Source organism: Phalacrocorax aristotelis, chromosome 3, assembly GCF_949628215.1.
Source record: "Phalacrocorax aristotelis chromosome 3, bGulAri2.1, whole genome shotgun sequence".
Classification (NCBI taxonomy): Eukaryota; Metazoa; Chordata; class Aves; order Suliformes; family Phalacrocoracidae; genus Phalacrocorax; species Phalacrocorax aristotelis.
In genome coordinates this window covers 32,688,241-32,713,555 of record NC_134278.1, presented here as the reverse complement: position 1 = coordinate 32,713,555, position 25,315 = coordinate 32,688,241, and the positions used below count along the sequence as shown (strand labels likewise).

At 38.4% G+C, this 25,315-nt stretch overlaps 1 protein-coding gene across 1 annotated transcript in view; it reads left to right on the top strand.

Moving 5' to 3' along the window:
- The window catches only part of LMBRD1 (LMBR1 domain containing 1), a 78,675-nt gene that overhangs the window by 1,544 nt on the left and 51,816 nt on the right, over positions 1-25,315 (top strand). The window contains exons 3-7 of the mRNA XM_075087049.1: positions 8,503-8,563; positions 14,364-14,461; positions 15,453-15,520; positions 20,778-20,866; positions 24,733-24,806. Of these exons, the coding sequence (XP_074943150.1) occupies positions 8,503-8,563; positions 14,364-14,461; positions 15,453-15,520; positions 20,778-20,866; positions 24,733-24,806 (390 nt within the window). The remainder of the gene's footprint in view (positions 1-8,502; positions 8,564-14,363; positions 14,462-15,452; positions 15,521-20,777; positions 20,867-24,732; positions 24,807-25,315) is intronic.

Genomic DNA, 25,315 nt, shown 5'->3' with positions numbered 1-25,315 from the left:
CTTAACTGAACTACTGTTTTTAGAAACTTAAGCTGTAGGGGGTTGCTGTGCAAAGTGAGTTCTTAATGAGATGAGTACTCCCTGTAGTCTGCTCTAAGCATTACTGTAAGTAAGAGTTCTTCCCACTGCTGAAAATATTGGCCTTCTTAATTTTTGAGGAGGGTTCCTGAAGGTAGTGACCCAGTGTCTTTGTGAGGATGTTACCATTAAAAATGGGTCAAACTGGAGCATATTAATAGCTTGAATAACAGCTTAGTTTGGTCTGGAGCCTACCTGGACCTGTAGTAAAAGAGATGATCCTGAAACAAATGAGAGAGTGGGCAGATGGTAAATGCTTGTACACTAGACTCAAAACCAGTATTCCCTTCCAGCCCTATTTCCAAAGGAAAACCTAGGTCCTGCCGGACCTCTGATAATGCTTCAGAACTAGATTGCAGCCCATACAGTACCTTTTGGCTGGTGCTTATGTACATGCAAGTTGTAAGAAGCCTTTAGAATTGAGCTGTGACATGACTTTCGTAGTGTTCATCGCTCAGCAGTAACACAGAATAAATTAAGCTATTCAGTGTTATTTTTAAAGGTTTATCTTCAGACCTTGCTTGTTCAGAAGTAGAATGGATATAGAAGATGGAAGACACATTTATATGTCATGGTACTAGCAGATCAATGAGAATAATACTGTGTTTTACAAAATATATTGAGCCTGACTAAGTAGAGAAATAACGATGTAACTAGGCCCAGCTGAGAAATGCACATCTGCTGGGGATTAGGCAGAATTTCCTGTTGCAAAGGAGACCTATTTTGTCAATGTATGCATTCCCTGATTTGAGAAACAAATGTGCGAGGAGAATAGGAGGCCAAATGTGGCCATGTGGTTACTACAGTCTTATTTAAGGAAGTATGATTAATAGAAGGGAAATCAATCTTCTTAAAATGCTGTTTTTCTTGAGCTAGATTTCTTTGTTAATGGCACATGGTGTGATATGGTGGTGTAGGTAGATTCTGTTTAAAAACTCTACCTGAAAGCAAGCTTTTGTGCTCATGGTAAGTAACTTTCTTTAAGGTACCTTTGCCTCTGCTTCTGAGGTCCTGCTTAGATCCTAGTGCTTGTAGATGCGGCTGATGGCCAGTTGAAGTAAAATTGCTCCATGTTGCCTTGCAGAAGGATTCTTCCTTTTCTCTTAAGGCTCAGCTGAACGAGTTTCTAGCTTTGCAGAAATAACATGAGGTCTTATGATACTAATACATTTGTGTTGAAAATGTGATATGGAAATATTAATGTGGCCTTCCTGATAAAGTTGAATGGATCTGAAATCAGTCAGGACATACAAGCCTGTATGTAAACACACAGTTTTATTGATTTGGTAATTTCAGTTTAGGAGGAATGTCAAGTTAGGGGGTTGACAGCATCTTAATGTGGGATCTTAATAAAACTTTTAACGCTGTCCTGGGTAATGTGCTTCTTTTCTGCTGCTGCTTCACAAGCAGGACAGACTAGGTTAGGTTCAGAATATTTCCAAGAGGGACTACTGCCCTTCCTCTGGACTGTTCTTTGAAACCCAGCACCTCCACAGCCCTATATCTGGTGCTGGGGTCTGAAGGGCTATGACTCTGGCAAGAATCCTTTGTTTTGGATGGCCAGAGTGAGTTAAGTCTTCACTAGATTCTTCTCCTTACTAGTTTTTTTGAGGCAGATCCAGGTAGCAGATGTGGATAATAGTCCCTGTAGACAGATCATTAGTTCATCAACAAACCTTCCAAGTGGATGACTTCAGAGCTTATGCCGAAAGAGTAGTGGCAGTTATCCAGATACGAGGTAAACAATCCTTTTTGCTGTATGTACTCTTTTCTTCTACCTCCCAACTGTAATTCCCAGTATTGGTGTTAGAAAGGATGGTCAACTTACAAGGAAGAGGTACTATATGTGGACTTGCAGTTAATTTTTAATGCTTGATTTTTAATCATAAAGTCTGGTGGTTCAAAGTTCTCGTTATGAGTTGCGTGTTTGGTGGCTGGTGAAGGTATGTCCCGGCTACAAGGATTGGCTTAATTGTCTTTAGTGTGGTACCCAGGCAGATTAGCCTTCTCTGAAGGCTGCCAAAATGGTGGTGATTTCTGGATCAGTTCACTTAAAACAGTGTTATGTAGCCCTTTCCCATCATGGGTTCTGAAGTGTCTTCCTTGACAAGGGCCATATACTATGTGTTGGTCAGCCTTTGTTAACCTTGAGACTTTGTCCATTTTGACAGGACTGTTAAGCCAAATGTACTGTTTATACATGTTTCAATTAAGATAAATACTCTTTACTACAAAAAGTACTTCAATTCATAGTGCTGTTAAGTAGGAAAGCAGGCTTTTGGTTCTAGTACTAATCAAAAGAAGTTGAGTATTACCTTGTAAGCAAAGTCCTAATATTTGCCAGCACCACTTTTATCTTTAAGGTTTTGGCTCTTTGCGCTGACAACGCTTTAGTTTGCACGACTGACTTCAAATACATCCAGTTGGATCTGATCTGTTTGATCTGAAAGCTGGTTTGATCTATAACAAGCACTTAGGAACAGAAAACCTCACCTTAGCTGAAAGACCCAAGATCTCTAGGTCAGACCCAGAAGTCTCATAAATATTTACAACATAGCTGATGCTGTCTTGCAGCAGGAAGACTGCTTGAAACAAGGGCATCATCCTCACCATGCTGTCTTTGTTATTCTATTGCTGTTGCAGCAGAAGGTGGGGAGATGATGAAAAGTTTTCTTTTTGAAATGTATAGATTCTTGCTACTACATGAAGTTAAAAGCCAGTGGCATTTCTTTCAGTCTGGCTAGACTGACTAACTTGCAAACCTTGGGTATCTGCCTGAACTGTTAAAAGCTAGTTATCTCCTTAATGACTGAAGTAGTATCATCTGTTTAATAGGAGATCCTTTTTGCAGACCATTCTATTAAGGTTTTTGCATCTTGGGGGAAAGTCATTAGTAGCCACCTAGAATATGGATTCACTAGAAATGTCAGATTTTATTTTAGAAGGTGTTAACTGAGAAATCATTATCGACTGAGACCATGCTTCCTGTCCTGAGTAGGAATTACTACTTGTGAACTAACAGTACTTGGCCAAAACATTCACGGTAGCCAGATGTGCTGAGATATGCATGTTTCTGGATGTTACTCTTCATCTGGCAGTCAAAATCCTGGCTCTGTCCCACTTTGGAGGTAACAGGCTGGAAGAGAGACCTGGATATGAAATTTCTTTAACTAAGCTATGACCCACCTTCCAGTCTTTGGCATTGTATCTTCCTTTTGTTGGCTAAGCTTTGGGAGAGGCTAATCAGAAGAATGACGCCTTCATCTATGTTTGAAACATGACAAACACTGGAAGCTGGCATGTTATACCACTTTAAGCTCTGTTATAGTACATTTGCAGAGAAGGGAGCTATCTTTACTGGGTACTCATGAAATTCTTGCAGGGTCCAGCAGTGACATTAAGAATGTCCCCTTTAACAGGGACAAAAGCATGAAATTCAGGGCCATTCCCTTACCATAAACTGGGGAAGGTCAAAAATGTCAGATTAGCTTGTACTCCTTTCATTTGGGGAAGTTATCTGTACAGTTTAATTAGTACCATTCTGTTGAAATATGTTAACATAAGTCACTAACTGGACACAGTTGCTGGAGAAGTCTTTGCTCAATGATTTCTGGGGGAAGCAAGTGTTCCTCATAACTAATTTTCTGTGAATGTAATTATAATGTGAATCTTGAGGGAGCTTTGGTTTTAGGTAAATTGGAACTGTCTTAAACTGCCTTTTCAGATATCAGTATTTATGTAGCAACATTTTACTGATCCATTTGCTTTTTATACTTGTAACTGTATTTAAATTTCCTAAGTCCTTCAACATGGCTTGTGTTAAGGAATACTTAAGAGTAATTGCTTAACGTAGGCCATCATACTCGTTGCACATATCCTTGCAATATGTTGATTCTATTGTCTATCAATACAGTGCATTGTTACAGGTATTTTAAAGGTGATATGATGTATACTTGCTAAACTGCACGGAACAGAATGAAGTACAGCACAACAGTGCAGAGTGCCTGAATTCTGCAGGTCTTAAGAGAATTTGTGGTCACATTTTCACATCTTATTACTGCCCTCAACAGCAGTTTGAATTCTCACTTTCCTAATCTTTTGTGCTTCTAAGGTATTTGCTTGTATATATTGTAAGCTTGGGCCGTAATGGGTGGAGAATATGACAGACTAGGCCTAGAGGCTGTCAAGATGAGTTCTCAGCTGAGTCCTGGATGTGCTTGTCCAGCAAATTCACGTACCTATCAACTTGATATATCAGCACTGGTGCTGAGAATGTCAGAGCTCTGACACTTACTAGGTAGCAGTGCTTCTTGCTTTTGATAAGACAATGCTGCTGTTACTAGCTTTTGAAACAGCTCAGGTGAACTGTTTACTGCTTTTGAGTTGCTGATGATGTGTGCATATGGATAGTTTGCCAGTTAGAATAAGGATTTTTACCTCCCTAGTTTGTGTGAGGGGCTTCAGCAGCTGACTGAGAGCTGACATAATAGATATGATGTAATGCAAGCCAATTTAATAGTATGTGTTCTTGTGCAGAGTAGTGCGAAGTTTGTAAGTTCAGGCACATAGGCACATTTCACCATTGTGTACATCTTTACATCTTTTAATGTGAGAGAACATCTCAGTATTCTAATATGCTGTAATGTAGTTGCTTTTGTTGCTTATTCTTGGTTGGTGTGGGTTTTGATTGTCCCTGCTCGTAGGAGAGACCTTTTTCAAATACTTACTTGGAAGTAAATAGTGCCACCTGTTCAGCTCAGTTTTGCTTTTCCCTTAGGCGTAATTAAAGCAATGCATTTCCTTAATTCTTGACACGAGGCAATTTAAACATTTTAATATTCTGTGTACATATTCTTAACTTATTATGATCAAATTCTTTCATGGTGTGCTATTATACAAATGCTTAGAGATTTTTCAGTTGAAACGCTGTTGGGTTTGAGCCTGACAGTTTTCAAAGATCGGGCTTACTGTGTACCTGACAGACATTTAACTTAAGGTGTTGCTTCTGTCCCTTCTGCTAAAATAACTTTCATTCTTTTTGCTGATTAAATGACAAAATGCATGTGTAATTTTCTGCTCAAATTCCGGTTGGGTGATAATCTAATTTATTTCAGACAGTGAACTGCAGAAGCTTAATGTAAAGTGGCCTACTGGAAGTCTTACTATAGTAACATGGAGGAAGGTGATGCTGATTTCTGAGATAATAGAAAAATGAAGTGTTTATGGTATGTCATCAAGCCCATATTCCATGAGAGTTTAGGCGGTTGGAAGAGAACTGATAAAGCAAGTGTTAAACCTCAAGTCTTATCATGTACAATCTTTAAGGAGTGTGCTCACTTGGATTTTTCATGTGCTCTGTATTAGTGCATGCGTCTTTACAACTGAAAGGGCTTGAGCTTGCCAGTTTGAAAAAAGCCTACACATGGAAATTGAAAGGAGCTTTGACAATGCTGGATCTTTTGTCTCCAGTTCAATTATTTTGGTGTGTCTCCAAAATCACTAACTTCTGAAGAATTTTGCTTCTGGATAACAACTTTTTTGAATGTGACTACGTGTAGAATGGATCCCACAAGGCTTAAACGTATTCCAGAATTGTTCAAGCTGTACAGGCAAGTTTGGCCCTCTGGATTCAATCCCTGAGTTTGGCTGCCAAAGATCATGTTACAAAAAGTTTAGCTTTCTTCAACCAATAGTTCCGCTCAAGGAGAAGAAAAAAGGGATGAGGGCAAGAACTTGACTTCAGCCTTCTGGCTGGGTGCAGCTACTGATGTAGCTAGAGTTGTATTTTTACTTCCATTCTTTGAACAGTTCCCCAGGACTGAGTCACGCAGTTCTCAAGAAGATCAAGTTTTGCTCTTGTTCAAATAAGGGATATCAGTGGTGTTACATTTGGGGAGTTGTAGGATCTAAATCCTAACACGCATGGATGGATCTCTTGCAGTTCTGTGGTAAGATTTGCGTTTACTCTAAAAATTTCTGTTAAGAATTCTGACTTGATCAGCATGTGACTTTTTGGATAGGAACTTCAGGGAGACACTGCCCTTTGGCATTATGTTAAGAGCTTTGTTGCTGAGGCCAGAAACTCAAGCCTATCATACAGTTAGTGTCTAAGCTCTGCTAGTGTGTGTAGTATCAAGTAACCCAATAACTTTTTTCTAATACCTGGTTTAGGGTACTATTTTCTGAAGCTAACTTGAATATTTATGTAGTTCAGGTCTTGGTCAAAGTAAAGTAAAGGCTCACATCTGAAAGGAGTTGATGGCTGGGTGGATAACTAAAAAAATAAAAGCTTGTAAGCTACAATGGAGCATAATAAAAAGCTATTTTCTATTTGTGTATCTTAAGTACCATTGCATCTGTATATATAAATTTTAGATATGGCTATTCTGTGATAGAAATGCTGTGTGGATTGTGTACACTGTGTACTGTGTCCAGCTCTGTGGCCCACAGTACAAGAAAGACACGGAGATGTTAGAGCAGGGCCTCAAAAATGGTCAGAGGGATGGAGTACCTCTCCTCTGAAGAAAGGCTGAGAGAGTTGGGTTGTTCAGCCTGAGAGCAGGCTCAGGTGAGATTTTACTGCACCCTTTCAATACACAAAGAGAGCTTATAAGAAAGATGGAGAAACCCTTTTGACCAGGGCCTGTAGTGACAGGTCAAGGGGCAATATTTTTACACTGAAAGAGGGTAGATTTAGGTTGGACATAGTGAAGAAGTTTTCTTCTGGTGAGACTATAGAACAGGATACCCAGAGTAGCTGTGGATGCCCCATCACTGGAAATGCTCAAGATGAGGGAGGATGGGGCTTTCAGCAACCTGATCTAGTGAAAGATGTCCCTGCCTGTGGCAGGAGGGTTGGACTAGATGATCTTTGAAAGTCCCTTCCAACCCAAACCATTCTATGATGATCTTAAGAGACACGGTTACCAAGATACCATGGGAATTCGCACAACACACTTGGGAGCCTGCAAAACTACTCAATGTCCTTTCTGGTCTGTGAAATCTTCCCTTTATGAAACTGTCCTATGCTATTCCTGTATGCCCAATCATTTGCACCTTTGCTAGCACTCTGTAGCCTGTAGTTTTTTAGTAGTAGTATTTTTTTATATCTCTATGTATTTGTGTTCTTTAAGGAGGGATTCTCTTGCAGTATTGCCAAATACAGCAGTAACAGGAAGTGAAGTACTATAGAGATTCTCAGAAGAATATGGGTCTTTATATACTATTCATATCTAGACTTAGAAAAATAGATGTTTGATACCATAGGATGGACCATCTGTACAGAATTAACTTTTCTTCCTGATTCGAAGTCATAATAAAGCAAATTCTGCATACCAAACTTGACTCTGCCCTTTCTATTGAGTAACATCTAGAAAACATTTTTATCTTGATTATCTGACTTTTCTTTCTAGGAGGTGTTCACAAACTCTAGCTTGTGGTGCCATTTTTGTGACTGAAATTCAGTAATGTGGATATCAGTCTCAAGCGGGATTTTAGGGCTGCTCTTTCAGTGATTTTTTTTCAGTGTCAGCCTTGCTGATATAAAACTACTGCTTTCTTGTTCGAGGGGTATTGACTTAAAAATGAGTGGATCCCTGATTTGATTGGGTCCCTGCATTAATGCTTTACATGTGTGTGTTTTCTGAAGAGTTGCAAACAAAGCACCTGTAAATGTGTTAATTATAAAATTAAGTCCAGTGCATCCAACTACTGGGCTGGGCAACTCATACAGCTTAGTTGTCTGCGCAGTCTTTTCTAATGTACCATGTTGCTTTCAAGCCTATATGTTGGATTTTGTGGAAAACTCATCCTGAGGACAGCTTTGTCCCTGCAAGGGCTTAACTTCAAAGCTTAGTGTCTACTGCAGTGCTCAAGAGTGCAGAAAAAAGGTCTAGAACTGCAAATAACCATACCTTCAGTTGTCTCTTATATTCTGAAATACTGTTCAGACTGAGCTTCAGACTCGGTAGCTGCGTTGTCTGATATGTAGGAAAAAAATCAGTTTCATAAAATAAGTATTTAGAGTGCCACTTAAATACAAAAGTAAATTGCTAGCTGCTAAAAATTATGTGCTCTAATAATTTTATTTCAATTGTGTGTTGACAATATAATGTATGGTAACTAAGGATTCTTCATCGGGGAAAAAAGAGCTTTAAGTATGAGGCTAACCACCAAAGTGAGTATAAGCAGCAGGGATACTACTGCAGTGTCTGTTCCCTGAAATGCAGCACATTAATTAATCATCTTTTTTTAGGTGAATTAGCTCTAACTTAAATTCCAACACTTAAAATTGGCAAATAGGGAACTTAATGCTTTTCCTTAGGCATTTGATATGAGCAGTTTTTTCAGTTCTATAAGAATGGTATTGGATGAAGTGTTCTTTTGTTTCATTTGATGTTAAATGCTTCTATCCTTTATTACTAGGACTGGGCTGATGCTAATGTTTCAAGACAAATTGAAGACACTGTACTTTATGGATACTACAGTAAGTATTTTTAACTTTTTTTAAATAATAGGACTTTTAAGCGAAGGCATGAAGCTTTTAGGGGTCATACTGGATTATTCCTTTTTGGTTAACATTAGTCTTATACTAAGTGCCCTTCAGTGAATTTTTTTTTACATTAAAGAGTACCCTAAAATGCAAATATACTGAAGGCCAGTCCATGAAAACGGTAACGGCTTGTGTCATATAATCTACTGTTGATATGTTTACTCTGTGTGTATTTAGAAGCCCATTAAGGGAAACGCATGGTTTTGCTGTACCTTTTAAGGCACTTAACATATGCAGCATTATGAAACTTGTGTACTGTGTTAAAGTTTGTGCCACTGAGTATAACATCGGTCTTAAGTGTTCAGATTCAGCAACTACTATATTCAGAGTAAGAGCTACTGTAGAGGAGCATAAAGGAGTTGATTCAAGAGTGGTAATCCTAAACAAAACTGAACCAAAAATTGACTGAACTAAAATCTAATAACATAAATCTTCACTAAACCTCTGTGTAATGGTTTAGTGTAATGTCCTTATGAAACTTATGAAAATTCTTCTACTAATGAATAGATGTAGGAAGTAGCTATAGAAGAGTGATGCTTACCACAGTTTGAGTGAAATGCCTGCCTTGGTCAATGATACAAACTCAGAGGCAGTTGCCTGCTTTTCATCATGTTTCCAAAGACAAAGTTTTTTGCCTTGGAAGACTATGGGTTGGCTTTTTTAATAAACTTTTTAAGATATGGAAATATGGTTCTAAATAGTGGACTTCTTTGTGAAGTTACAGAATACTTATTGCCTGCCAGTGATGTCAGAAACTAGAATGTGGGGTTTCATGCTGAGTAAAGCCTAAAGCAGTAAGAAACTTCTGTGCTTTCAAAATAGAACTTCTTAAATACTAGTTTATCTTCCACAAAGATTCTTCACTACAGGATAATGGAATTGCTTTGCATTGCTTTCTTCTCTAGTTAGGTTGCTAAGGTCGTCTTTAACAGCTGAAGCATTTCAGGACTCCTAATGTGGAATAGTCTTCAAACTCTTTTGTGGACCATTTTCTATAGACTTGTGAGACTGATGGATGAATTTCCATAAGATGTTTTAGGCTGAGTCTCTTTTTAAAGTAACATATCTCTTGGTAAATCCTAAACTAATTTTTGGAATAGACTTGACCTTAAACCTGAAAAACTGCTTTTGTTTTTGGCCTGTCTGGACAGGTCTACTTGAAATATTGTAGGACTAATGTTTTATTTCATAGCACATCCTCCAGATGGTGGTAGAGATTTAAAGACTGTTTTTAAAGCATTTTTCTTTTATGATCGTAATTTGAGGAATTGATGCACATTTTTATAACTAGAGCTACATTGAGGTGAACGATGATGGGTAACTTATTTTTCAGCAGTCTCCATCATTCCTATATAAAAACACAACTTAATGCCTCTCTTGCATCATTAAGTCTAGTCCCCTGCTGCTGTTGCATAGCATAGTGACATGAAAGCTGAGAAGGAATAAGTTAAACAACTCTTCCAGTCTTGTAATACTATTCCATTTTATTTCTACACGTATCCTCTTATATAGGTATTTGGTCTTGGCATTTTTTTCTTAAACAGGATGAACGGAACTGAAATCTCCCTTTGTACTTAAGGACATGAATACCAGTACTTTCTTGTATCTCCTGAAAGTGCAGTGATAACTATATAGCTCTTACTTGCCTTCTGTAGCTATGTTGGCAACTTTTACAGTATGAATAATTGGTACACTTGGGTCACTCCCCTTCAATCCAAGCCACTTCCAATTGTAGCAAGAATTTGGAGACTGTGGCTTAACTGTTTTAGAATATTAAGGTTTCCTTCACTACCTGTATTGCAATTTACTGAGAAAGCTGTCGTTATTTGTAGAGAAGATTTTTTTATTGTGAAGTCGTTAGTCCTCATGAACAATATGCTCTCTTTCTCATACCCAGCTGGTTTCTTGTAGACTGATACAAAAGTAGAATGGCTTTGTACTGGTAGAATGATAAATGAGGTAACTTTCAGAATGGAGCTTGAAAAAATTGTTTTGAAGTGGGACTTCAGGAGCCTAAAAGCTTTACTTAGGAAACCAGTCTATTGATTGCTTTGAAGCCATAGTGGCTTAGTGTGTTAATTCCCATAAAACCAGCTCTAGTAGAGTGTCTGCTAGTACTTGAGTGATTGAAGAATGATTGGTGGTTGGCAGAGGGTCTAAAACAGCATGTCAGCTTGTGTTTGGAAGGAAAGCCCTTTTCAGAAAGGTTTATAATTGGAAACGTCCAATGGCAGTTTCTTTACCACAAGGAATCAGGCTAAAACAGTTGATGGTAACCTGGAGCTGTATTCTATAGCTGCTCTTCCTCTAGTAAGTAAATCCTACCTGTTGGAGTCAGCTTGGTTTTTTCACTGTCCTTTTGTCAAGTTTTGTGAATGGTAGAAGGATGCCATTGGTGGATCCCAGTCCTTCTGTGAGGTAGACGCATCTCTTTACCTGCATACGTTAAGTGTCTGCCAACTATAGTGTGGCAAGGACTGACTGCTACATTCTGTGGGTATCTCGAGTGTGCTTTAAACTCTGCTAAACTTCTGATTTTCCTTTTTTCTTAAATAGAAGTATTTTAAGTCAGCAATAATTATTGTATGGTGGTTCCTAGGTTAAACTTAAGAATTTATCCAAAATAGTACTTGTCATAACTTGGGTGAGTTTTGCATGGAGTTTTGTCTGCCTATTCCAAGTGTTTGATACTGAGTCATTGACACAAGGACTTGAGCTCTAGGAATTTGTAGGGACAAGTCCAATACAGCTACATGTTTTCATCGTCTGGCCCTAGGAGAAGACATGCTAAATACTGTGGAAGACTTGCATAGGTGTACTTGACAAATATTGTGGAAACGTTCTCCTACTTAAGGGTATAAGATATATTTTTCAAAACTTTTTGACAAGTCAGCTGCCAAACACTTGTAACAGTCCTTTAAAAGCTGAATGCAGTGATGTTAATAGCAGTATGTGAAAATAATATTTTTAGTAGTGTTTCTTGAACAGAGTTGAAAACTTTGCTTGCTTGACTTATTGTGTGCTGTTCAGGTGCTTGTGCTATGAATGGCTTTTTCAAAATCTGGTGAAGGCTGGAAGGACTATACATCAACAGCCTAAATCCTAAATTACTGTAGCAACAGTATTTAGGTAGTACCAATGTTTGATTTGGTGTAGTGGTAAATAGTAGTCTTATTTCACACAGTTTATAAGTAATTTCTTGAATTTGAGTGTCTTCCCCTTGGGAGAAACACAGATCAGTCCTGTTACCTAAGGAGCTATGGGTGTACCTCATGAGTAAGGTATGCTGAAGTTAACGTAGTAGAACTTGGAAGCAAGGATGTTTTCTGTGCTTAAAATGACTTATAAGGGTTGATTATTCTGATCTTTGGTTAATGATGCGTGTAAGTTGCCTAACTTTCTGGCACAGTGCTGTGTGGATTTAGAAGTAGTCTAAAAAAATCCCAGCTCTTAGATTCAAGAGGCTTAATTTCTAAAAGCATTCACAATATTGAAGCAGTCTGAATACTCTTCTGAGTGTAAGAACTTAAGAGATAAGGTCTAAGAATGCTACACTTCAGAGTTTGAAGTTTTAAGGTGTCTTAGAGCCCTGAGTTTTATGCTCTTTGCAAATGTGAGAAAACTTATGAACTAACCAAGAACTTGTTCCATTTACTACACTGCTATACTAACTCAACACTCTGAAGAGTAGATGCCTCTAACACCTTGAAATACTTTTCCAAAGAATGAATTATGTTTAGAAATAATTTCTTATTCATATTTAGGTTCTAGGTGCTGATCTTTACTTGGCTTCTATACCATGTTCAGTAAAACTGCTGAGGTAGATTTCTTTGAAGCACATGGATACTGTAAGGAGTGCATGCTAACCAAGATAAGAGGCCACAACCTTAAGTTAGAGGTGATTACATTGGTTAGTGGTGGGAAGGCACTAATTAGGCAAATGAGGCAAAAATTAAAAATAGCCAAAGCTCACAAGATTTGTGTGGTCCTGGGTATCTTTATTTACCAACTCAAAGGGGCAACTTTGTGCTTGCACAAGCAGGGTTGGTTGTGTGGTATTTCTAACATTTTGAGGGCTTGGTTAACTGGGATACCTTTTCTTGTGGGGTGCTAATACTGTAATGTTCTGCTTGATAGTTTTTAGTCTTCTGAAATGTTCGTACTCTAAGGTATTTTGAAGTATTGAAGGATTTTGCTAAATAACGATGTCCTTAAGTTACATACTTTTTTGATACAGAGAGCTGAAGATTTAACTTGAAATTATTGATCTGAAATTGGTCTCCTCCCTTCATATTACTGGCTAATCAGTCTAATTGATTTTGACTAGCTTTCTTAATGTCTTCAAACTTGCCAGTTAGTATTAATGAAGACCAATGTTTTAGTTTAACCCCTCACTTACCTGGTGGTCCTGGTGGACAGGAAGCTCAACATGAGGGAACAGTGTGCTGCTGCGGCCGAGAAGGCCAACAGGATGCTGGGTTGCATCAAAAAGGGCATCACCAGCAGAGATAAAGTCATCATCCCGCTCTCCTCAGCGCTTGTCAGTCCACACCTGGAGTACTGGGTACGGTTCTGGTCTCTGCTATACAAAAAAGATGTGGACAGGCTGGAAGGGGTCCAGAGAAGGGCCACCAAGATGGTCAAAGGAGTGGGAAGCCTGCGATATGTGGATAGGCTGGGAGAACTGGGTTTGTTCAGCCTTGAGAAAAGGAGGCTCAGTGGGGAGGATCTCATCACCATGTACCAGTACTTAGGGGGCAGCTACAAAGAAGATGGAGACTCCCTTTTCACATGGAGTCCCATGGAGAGGACGAGAGGGAATGGAGACAAGTTGCTCCTGGGGAGATTCCGATTGGACGCGAGAGGGAAGTTTTTCAGTGAGGACAGTCAACCATTGGAATAATCTCCCCAGGGAAGTGGTTGACTCGGCCATGTTGGACACGTTCAAGATTCAGCTGGCCAGGGTGCTGGGCTGTCTTGTCTAGACTCTGCTCTTCCCAGAAAGGTTGGACTAGGTGATCCCCGAGGTCCCTTCCAACCTGGGATCCTGTGATTCACTTATGTTCAGTGAGCTGGTTTGAAGTCTCTTAAGAACACCTGTGCATCAAAGTAATATAACAATATGACTGTTTTGATTTAGTGGCTACTCAGATATTTGTCTGTTGCAATCTCCAATTAGTCCCGCCTTTAAAAAAGGGATGTTAAGTGATGGTACTATATTGCTATGGCTTGTTGTTTTGTGAATTGAGGTCACCAATAACAGAACAGTGCCTTCCATCTATAATGTACTTTCACTGATAGTTGAATATCCCCTGAAATGGAGTCCAGTGAGCAAAATAGCTTTGAATTTGTTTTAGATTTTTGCATATACCTTTTCTATGAAGAACTTTTCTTATTAGGTGATGTAGCTTGCTTTTATTCACTGTTCTATATGCTACCTCTTCCCCAGTATGCTAGTCCTGCGTGTCACCTGCATGCAGATGATTACTTTTAGTCTTTTTATTATTGCTGAATTGGAGGTGGATCTGAAATCCTTAGTCTGAAAGGGTTAATTCTAGAAGTCTTTTGGACTTTACTAGCCAGCATATGAACTACTAGTGTTCTGTAAACTTTTCAATGCTTGAAATTAGAATGAGAGGAAACTAATGTTTGATTACTTCCTTTGAATTACAACGCAGTAAATGAAGTGCCAATGTAACTTTGCCTCTTCACTTAATTAAATTCTTTCTCCTAGCTTTGTACTCCATCATACTGTTCTGCGTTTTTCTGTGGATTCCCTTTGTCTATTTCTATTACGAGGAGAAGGATGAAGATGATGGCAACACATGCTCAGTAAGTTCACTCTAGCGAACGCACCAAGCCATGAAAAGACAAAAGAATACAGGCAAAAATGAAAGCAAGAATGATTTTCTAACTCAGAAATGCTATTAACATTGTAGTATTCCAGTGTATTAGTACAGTTCTAAAATACTGAGGCAGCACTTAATAACATTTACTGTGACATAGTCTAAGAACTGTGGTCTCACATGAAATAGAACTTTAGTGAGATAAGTAATTAACATCTGTATTGCTGTGAATTCTTTAAGCTTCTTAAGAGTTCCTTTGAGCCTGATTTCATATACAGGAAGTTAAAACTTTGGATTTTCCTTAGAATAGAAAACATGTATGAACAGGTTTTAAAGTAGAAGACAGAAAAAGAATATTGATTTTTGAGACAGACACTAAATTTGAGTACCTTCCTTGTAGTGTTTGCATTTTTCTCAAAGTAGGCAGTAGCAATTTACCTGAAGCTAGCACTTGGTTATTTTTGTAATGCACTGAAGACTTTTGATATGTATGACATTCCAGGTTATACAATAAATACATGCCAGTAATGTGCCAACTTCTCAAATGAAAATACTTTTCTTAAAATATTTTCATGATGAATAATCATTAATAATTATTAATAATTATTTAATAATGATTATTTCCCCCCTCTATTCAGTTGTAACCTTACCATGAGAAAAAAGACTTAATATAAAGCATTGGTAATAAGAATTTTCATTGAGTGTGTTGGCACTGAATGAACGTAATGTTGGCTTCTGACCACAGCTGCTCAAGTGCATAGTTTGATGGAAGTGTAATTCAGTGTCATGGCTCATAGGTCTCAAGCTATGAGACTCTTCAAGAATGTACGCTGACTTTTACCTAAAACTACTCAGTTTTCTGTGGAGGTCCTTTTGTAGAACAGCTGTTATGCTAAGTATGCTTTGCCATAACTTGTTGAACAGATCAATTTGGATTTATTTTATGCTAATGTATTAACTTTGTCTTTAATATACAGCAGGTTAAAACTGCACTCAAATATACTCTGGGATTCATCACAGTTTGTGCAGTTCTTCTCTTAATTGGGTAAGTATTTGTATTGACCGTTAACAGGGGATATACTAAATAGAACCCCAAAGAGAACTTTGTTCTGTGCAAGATTAAAAAGGTAGATTACAGTGTACTCAATCTGTATAATGAATATCTAACGTAATTTCTAACAGGGCTTAATTATCTTGGGGATTAGGTACCTGAGAAGTAAGAGTTTAACTGGAAGCTAAAATGGATTTCTTAATTGTGGAGGTACTTTTGCTACCAAGCTCTGCCTGTTTGTGCAGTGTGAATGTCAATCAAGGACACGATGGTTATGACATTTACAATTGTATTGATACCTCAGTGTACAATAGGGAGTAAAATGCTCGTTCTTTTCCTATTTTTCTGCCTCTCAAATGCTTTTATGGACACCCTAAAACAGCTTTTAGGTATATGAGTAGGTGTTAAGTGCTTAGTATTTTTCTGATAAGTAGTGTTCTGTGAAGGACATAAGTGTAGTGTGGGGTTATACTTAAAATAGTTGTGCCATGTATGACAAAGGTTTTGCTGGCATTTGCTTGAAAGGCAGACAGTACTGAAGTGGGTGACTTGTCTGCTGGAAGTGTTGTTACTCTGAAACTCTAAGCAGTATTAAAAATTCAATTTAAGATCACTATCGAGCATGACATGCACATCATTATTGAATGTTTCTAACGTATGCTCATAACGTATGTGTCATAAGCTTTTTAGCATTTTGACTGCAGCAATAAAGTTGGTAAAAATTTACTAAATGTGTGCTATAATAGTCCATGTCAAAGTACTGGAGTGTGAAGTAGAAACTAGAGTGAAATGTTTCTAATGGTATACCACCTTACTAGAATACTGTTCCAGTTTTGATAATTGCTTCTAAAGTCTATTGTTTCAATTAAAAGTAACATTTGTTATTATGAGAGACTGAAGGAGTTTGATTAGCTTAATCATGGTCTAGAAATATTACTAAAGCTTCTGACAAACTGTTTCTCTGTTGGCTCACATCATAAGCATACACATATATACACTGTATAACATATCCAGTGTAGAAACTTTTGCAGTGTCTCTAGTAGGTGTCAGCTGAATCCTCAGTAGCTGTAAGTATGCTTATTCCTCTCCTCCAGTAAGATCGAACTTGGTTCTTGACTTTTAATTGTCCCCTATGCTCTTAGGCTTGTTTTAAAGTCTTCACAACTTGGGAAATTACCGGGTCTTCCCTGATCCCCTCTGGTAGTTTGCCATATGGCAGTGAGATTGACTTGCAAAGCAGACAGCTGTGGTACTTGGCCTGGGACTAAGTTAGTTACTGATCAGTGCTTCTCCATAGGTACAGACTTGAAACCTACTGATCTAAACAGGAGTATCTGCTGCAGGGAGGCAGGACTCCTTTAGACACTGATAGGGATTTTAGTGTTTCTGGGTTCTAACTGAAACAATTTTCTACTATTATACGTATGAGGCTGCTTGCTTTCTTTGAAGAATGAAGAAAAACATGAACTTTGGTTCTAGTATAGTTAAATATATTTTCATAAAAGTAGTGGGTGTCTCAGTGTTTATGTACATGCTTGTTATGGAGAAGTTGTCTTAGTTGTCTGCAGAGCAAGGGCAAAGAGCAGCCTCAGAAGTCCCAGTGTGATAGGAAAGAGAAGTGTTGGAGTTGAAGCTTCTACATGAGGGGTTCAACTGAATGTGGTAGTAAAGACCAATCTTGCAGTACTGCCTATACCTGGCAGTAGCAGGAGACTTTCTCACTGGTGGTCAGGACCAGACCAACATTAAAACAGACTGGAATTTTATGTACTGGATTTAATTTTAGGAGGCTAGGCTTAATGGACTAGAGTACTCATGCATGCAGGTCACGAGAGCAAGAGAGGTTGGAATATTTCTTAAGTGCCTAGCAAACAGTCTGTCTTGTGCTTACATGATTAGTGTCTTATCAAGATAACATCTGTTCTGATTGATTTAGTGAGTAATCTGTATAATTAAAACAGGGTCAATAAATAGCTTGGTTTCTTTAAAGATATGTCTACACAAGAAGTCCCTACCTCCCTCCTGGTAAGTAGTCCTCAAAGAAACCATAAAAAGCTGGATTAAGCTTGAAGTTCAAGAATCCCTTATTCTTACCTGGATGTTTACTTTGCTCCATTAGAGATCTGTGTGACTATTTTGGGAAACATAATATCTGTTTTGGGCCAGGTGATCTTGGAGTTTTCTTCTAAGCTGATAACACAGCTCAGTGAGCAGGATTCCATTGTCTAAATTGTTAGCAGGAGTAGTATTTATACCTCTTACTCTAGTTATTGGTTACAAAGCCTCTTGCTGTGGCAGAAATGTGCATGTCTGTAGTAGCACTTGAATGTTTTGCACACAAGTAACTTGATGCAGAGTATCATTAAAAGAAAAGTACAGGACAAATTTGTACTGGAATATCTGAAACTAATATTTACTTATAATGCCTTTCCTGTCTTAGAAATTATCTGCTTTCCTTGAATATAGTTTATTTACTCTAAATGCTGTGTGCTGGAGCCAAGGGGCTTAGGATACTACAATCTACATTAAGGCACCCCTATGCAGCAGTCTGGTTTGAACTAAAATATTTGCTTTGGAGGCTAATGAATGTTTGGTTCAAAAAGAATCTTCCCCTGACTGCCAAGGTTTGGAATTAAACTGGTTACCTTAAATTTTCTAGAACCATTAGCTTTTAAAAAGCTATGAATGTATGTCTAATTAGCCTATAAATAATTATACAAATCATAGCAGAACTCGCTTTAAGGAAATGAGTTTAATGTGTTAGAAATTATTTTCCCAGGGATGACACTTAATAGCAATCCTTGATTTAAGGATCAAATGTGACCCATATACACCTGTATGTATTAGCCCTGCCAAAAGTTAATAGTTTTAAAGTGCTTGTCTTGCATTTACTTTCCTTGTTCAGTAGCCTAGATATTGATCTATATCTTAATTATAATATTCCCAGGATGTGTTTTAAACAGCATAGCAGTTTGCTTCTGTTCTTAAAATTACTGCAGTTAATTTCATCTGTGTTTAGAACTCCAAGCCTAAGATGTCACATCACTGCTGAACTGCTCTGTTTGCATTAACTGAATTCTCAGCTACAGTTGTAAAACCCTGCACTGACACTTGTACGCTATTCACTTGCTGTCAATTGACTGACTTGTATTGCGTCATAGCGATGACAAGTGAATGGAGTTATTTAGCATGGAATCTTCTAATTCTGTCGATGGCTACTATGGCCCTCAGGCTGTGCTGACTATTTAATCAACATAGCAAAATAGCCAAGACTTGTCAAATATCTTCTTGCTGAGTGTGCATGAAGAATAGGCCTAAACTGCTGTGTGCTTTGCTGGTGCAATGGATGGGCTGCATTTTAGTGACCCTTTGGGAATGTGGACTGGATGCAGGTTTACAAATGGCTAGGAATGCTAACTCTGTCTTGTTCTTGTGGCCTGTTAAGCGAGAGGCCAAAAATCTGTTCAGCTGGGCTAGCTGGCCTTCTGGCTAGCTTGCTAATTGAGGGACCTTGTTCAGGAGGGGAAATAAGATTACTGCTTGCTTGGGACTAGCGTGTGAATTTACAGCTATTGCATTCCTTTCTGAGGCCCTTTGTGCATCAGACTTGAACAGGAGGAAAACCAGATGCCCACCTCCTTCAGTCATGATTTAGCTGAGTACTAATTGAAGAGTGTGTGTAATGGATACTGTAGTTTTTGCTCTGATTAGTGTCCTTTGGCATGCTGAGTGTAGGTAGTCTTGGGGAAGAAAAAATTCTCTCTTGGAGAGAATTAAAAAAGCAAGTTATAAATATCCTAAGATCTTTTTCCACCTCATTAGTTCACTGCATGTGGTCCACAGATACCGAATTTATACGGATGCTAAAATAAAAGGACTTGAGCCCACTTAGTTTCCCAGAGTCTTATATTTTAACCCTTTTGAGCAAATAAACTTGCAGTTATTTGTGTTGCTATCTTATACATAGAAATTTTGCTAAACTTTGTTTCAATACCTGTCTTGATTTTGCCTGGATGCTATTTTACAGAAAGAATCACTACTAGAGGCAGATACAAGAATAAAAATCTGAAGTCAGCAAGCATGCATCAACTGAAGTAAATGCTAGCCTTAATCTACTTCTTGCACATTGAAGAAGCTAAAAATTGAACATTTCTTGAAGTTAAGACTTTAAGTTTTAAGTTTAGCTTTGTTTGCAGAGTACCAGTTTAGTTTTGATTTTGATGCGAAGCTTAAGTGCACACAGCTTAGCATTAACCTTTGAAACACATGCTTATGTTCTGTACTTGAAGTTTGAGGCATGCTCTGGGAGGATGCATATGTCTAATTTGTTTATTGGGACTTGAAGCAGGGATCTCATTATGTATTCTTTCTTACAAAAGTCCAAAAGATACTTGTAAGCATTCTCTATGGACTTCAGTTTGGGTTCTTGCATTCTTTACCTAAAAAGTTTTCCTCCAAATCTGACTTCCTTGTGACTTGTAGGTGTTCTGGTTTGTGTCTGGAACCTATGGTTTCAGATTGGTATGGGGGTGATGGTTTTCCAGCTGTTACAAGACTAGCTGCTTTGTCTAGGAAGATGTTGAAGTGTTACTTGTATTATTGGACTTGGAATGGGGAGACTGATGGCAGGAAACTTTCAGCCAGGGGACTGTGCTACCTGATTCCTCTAGGCACTCTTTGCTGGTCTGTGTTTATTGGAAGGTCAAGAATATTTAATGAACTTCTCCGCAGTTCAGTTCTCTAGACCAGCTACAGAACAAGGAATGGAATGAAGCAGATGTGTTATTTTAGTTGTAATAATAGAAGATAAACATATCCCTTTATATTTAAGTGCTTGGTGGGGAATCATTGTCTTACTCTAGCTTCCAGAAGCTTGGTTTTATAAGAGAATTTGTCTCAATTGGTGCTTAAAGGCTTTTTGTTCCTCTGCACATGAGTCAAACCATGATATTTAATCAGATTAATACATCTTTTAATGATGCATGAATGTGGAGTCCTTATCTCTGTTAGGACTGGTAAATAGACAGTCACATGTTCATTGACCTCAGACCTGCCTCTGCACACACTTACCCATGTCCTTTGCTGATCTAAGTACAGGATTTGAGGGGAATGTGAATAAAATTAAACACTTCATTCAGAATTTTTTAAACCTAATGTCATACAACTTTTCTTCAGGAGTATTTTCTTAACTTGGAAGTAGAATTGTTTTGATACTTCACTAGAGTAAGATGACTTCTTTGCTTTGTTACAGTGCTTTTGTTCCTTTGGGTATTCCCAATACGAAGAATTCCACAGAGTGGGAGAAAGTGAAGCTCCTGTTTGAAGAATTTGGAAGTAGTCGTAAGTTTGAGATTTGTCCTGAGCTTTGCATAACTTCTACAAACTTATTTTGGCATACTCACCATTGACTGAACAAGAAAACATTCTTGTCAACTTGACTCTTAACTGCTTGCCTACGCCAAATTTTTGCAATAAGATTGTCTTTGGACAAAAAAAAAACCCCAGAAGCGTCTTTAAAGTACTGAGAGGAGACACTGACTGTCCCGTTTGACAGCAAGGATTCCAATGTTGAGTCCTATGATATTAATGGTGGGGAGGGAAAGGTACTTTCTTCCATGGAGTCTTCACACAGCTTTTAAATGTTACTTGGATACCGTGAAATTGGTGAACTTCAGTATGGTGAGTGTGTGTCTTGTCGTATGACAGTTTGAGTGCTTGCCTAATGAAATGTGATATTGCTGTTTATTGTAAGAATAAGACTATTTCATAAGTGGCTTTGTCTGTTTAGACAAGAAAATCCTATGGGTGTTATGATATTTTCCCCTTTTCTCCTAGTATTGATGTCTTCTAAAACTGTTTTGTTTGCATTTGTTATAGTTGTTTATGCTAGGGCTATAAAGAACTACTGTGAAGACTAAAGTCCATGAAGCTGTATTTATCTTTTAGCTTATGCAGTTCATGTATTTAGGCAGGGTGTTTTCAGAGTAAAGGTGTGAAAAAACTGTTTTGTAAGCGAGCTAAGGCAGGCTTGATGACATTTTCCAAATGTGTCCAGAAAAATGGTAACTGGAAGTTATATAACAAACATTAATCCAAATGCATAAATACTCTAATATTTGTGCCTCACTTTTGTTTTGTATTGGAGTATTGGCTTCTGGCTGACTATTTTAAATATAATGCTACAAGCCTTGGTCAAGTCTTATTCTCCATTATTCTAGGAATTCTGTACTGACTGAAAGGTCCCTGCAATGACAATTGCCAGCTCTGTCAGCATTTGATGTATCCCTTCAGGGCCCATCAACTTTGTATGTCCAGTTTGCTCAAGTATTCTTTAACCTGATCCTCTTCCACCAAAATTATATCTCCCAGCCTTTCTCCGTGGTCTCTCGGGCCTGGGTTTCCTTTAGTCTGGTCTCTAGTAATGACCAAGGCAAGGCATTCAGTACCTCATATTTTGCCATGTCCTATGTTACTAGGGCTCCAGCCCCACTCAGCAGCAGACCCACATTTTGCCTTGTTATCTTCTTGCCACTTATGTACTTAAAAAAGCCCTTGTTGCCTTTGACATCCTTGTAGAGTCTTTCATTATAATACAGACTGTACTGTAAGCTGTGGTTGCAAGCATAGGAGATGGGGAGGACAAGTCCATAGCTTTTGCCTAATTTTGGCTGTTTGCTATTTTCTCTTTGTCTTGCTACACAAAGAGTCTAACTGACAGCATAGAATAAAATTCTTCTTAAACTGTTTGTACAGGTAGTGTCAGTGGTTGAGTGAAGCTGTAAGCTTATTTTTTCTAGGCTACCTTGATTTGGCTGTCAGTTAAATATTCAGCTCTACATGTCCTTGCTATGAAAGTATAGTAATTTCTAGGGAGGTTTAATCATCAAGATGCTGGATTGGGATGTGGAAGTCTGGTTTTGATTTCTGATTCTACCAGCGTTCTCTTGTGACTTAATTTCATAGGATAGTTCAGACTGAAGAGACCTCAAGTCATCTAGTCCAATCTCCTGTGCAAAGAAGGAAGCAGTAAGGTCAGACCAGGTTTCTCAGGGCTTTGTAAGCTAGCTCTTGAAAAACCCCTAAGGATAGAGACTTTCATCTCATGGTGGGAAAAAAAAAATTGTCTCCCAGACTGTCACCCATTGTTTCATGCTCAACTATATGCACCACTGAAGAGCCTGGGCTCTACCTCTTTGATAAGGAGGCAGGCTAAATTAGGTCTCTCTAAAGATGCCTCTGTTTTAGGCTGACCAAACCTGGTACTCAACTTAGCTACACAGCATGTGTTCCTACCTCTGACCAACTTAGCTCTCCCCTTACCTTGCTTAGAAATACCAATCTTGCCTGTAGTGGGGCCTCAAAACTGGTTGCACTATTCCCTGTATGGTCCCTTCACCTAATAGGTGGGCATGCAGCTGTTGATACAGCCCAGGGAGCTGTTGGACTTCTGTGCTGCCAGGGCACACTGCTGGCTTATCTTCAGCTTGCTGTCTGCCAAGACCCTCTGGGGTTTTTGTAGAGCTACTCCACAGCCAGCAAGTCACCAGTCAGTATTGCAGCAAAAGGCTCTTTCATGTTTCAGATGCTGGAGAAGAGGACTGAGTTCTTGCCTGTTGTCTTTACTTGTATCTGTTATCCTGGTTTTATATTAACTTACCCTTTTCCTTTGTCTTTGCAGTTAACCCAAGAAATAAAAGATCTTAATTTTGGATGTTCTATGTCTATTCAGTTTGTAGTGGGATTATAAAAGGAATGCAAACTCATCCACTGAGGCAGAGCCTGATAATATACTTCTGGTATACAATTATCACTTTTTCAGTCAGTTAGTTTCTTAATGTTCCATTGAACATAGTTCAAACTTATTTTAAAATGTTGGTTTCAAATACATGTACAGGAGCATCATGAAATATGATGTTTAAGTACATTGTGTGATATGTTAAGAAATAGGGGTCACTTATGTGTGTTTTCTTCCCCCTAATGTTCAGAACACAAATGAAATTTTCACAAGTACTAAGGGGGTAACAGTGATCTCTTTTTTTGTTTGTTTGGTTTTTGGGTTTTTTTTGTTTGGTTTTAAACATAGCTGTAGTATTTGAAACTTATGAACGTACTGCTGTTAGCTTTGGGAAAGTTGTTTGATATTATCCAGCAAAAATAACAAAGGAAAGATTTGAGCGGTGAAGTTGGATTTGGTTGTGCTATTCTATTAGTTTTTGCCATTTTTGGAAGGAGGCCTGTAGGGTTGGTCAGACAATAACGGTAACAGGATTTCTGTTAATGCTTGAAGCAATGTTCAGGGAAAAAAGAATGGAAACCAGCTAATGAATAGAAACTGGCTAATAATTCTGTGCAAGTAAGAATAAAAGTTATTGTGCTCTAAATTCTTGAACTAGAGGGAAGGGAAGGGCATAGGGGAGAACACTAAACAGCAGCTCAGTTGTTATGACTGGGTGCAAACATGAAATAGGTTCCTTAAAATTAATTTCTAGAATAGCTGCTAGAAGCTTCCATGCTACTATTTAACCAAAAAAACTTGCCATGTTCTCCTGTTCAGTGAGGTTAGGGACAGGACTGTTGTGAAAAATTATGCAGGATGCTTCAGGGAGTTTGCCTTTGGGGATGAGGCTGGTAACTTTTCTACTATCCCTTGTCATTTCTAGAGTGACAGTAAGGCTACGGTAACTCTGTAGTCTCCTGACTTTTTTCCAGTTTGTACATCTGGATATACATGGTCTGAGTGAAACTGAGGCCAGCGGTCTGGCTTGATTGGTTGTTTGAAGGATCCATGCCTGCCTGACCCTCTGGGTAGTGCTTTATTATAAGAAATCAGGTGATAACAAACAAAACAAAAATGAACCATCCAGAATCTGTGTGTAAATTGTGCAAATATCCACAGCACCCTGTGGAGGCAAGAAATAAGTCTTTAAGAGGCATAAGACAGCTATGGAAGCGAGTTCAGTAGTGGCTCTTCAACCATTTGGCTGAATGCAACATCTGTGAACTTGTAGCAAAGGTGAGGTGGCTGTCCTGCTTCTTGCAGTATTGGAGGAAGATCTACTGCTGACAAAAAGCTGCGCTAGGTGTATTTTTCATCTAAGTTGTAATGTCTCAATTTTTTTCTTCAATCTAATGAACTTAAATATTCTTAAATGTTCCTATACTTCTACTAGAAAAAGCTGTTGAAAATTCTTATTTTTTTTTTCCAGATGGCTTGACTGCTCTTTCATTTTCCATTAGTTCCTTGACTGTGATTGGAATGTTGGCAGCTATCACTTACACAGTAAGTTGTTATGCAAATGTTTTGGCTCTTTACATTCATGATATATGCAATTATCCCAGGTATACCTGTACAGCAAATTGTCATCGTGCTAAATAGCTTCAACAGTGTCTTCTAGCTCTGGACCTTCATGGTTTGCAACACTACTTCTAAGTTCTTGGAATGAGGGTATGATTTCTTGGAATAACTTCTTTACTGCAAGTTTAAGAATGTCTGTTTCAGTATTTGAGCACAGGTCAGACTTAATTTCAATGTGTTTTTGCAGGGGCAGGTCACATCATTCCTTATGGCTTGTAACACATTTTCATTGGGTGCTCCTGTTTTTAAGCCTCTGTCTCTTTCTCCATCCAGCAGTGGAGAGCTAAATATTGCCTTTTTTTAAGTTCATTGAACTGTGGCATAACCTAGACTTGGTCTGGTCAGTCTATAATACTGAATATAACCTTTACTACAACTTTTCTACATTGATGTTTTATGTCTGCAGGGCTTTATAACTAAGTGTGGCAGAAAAA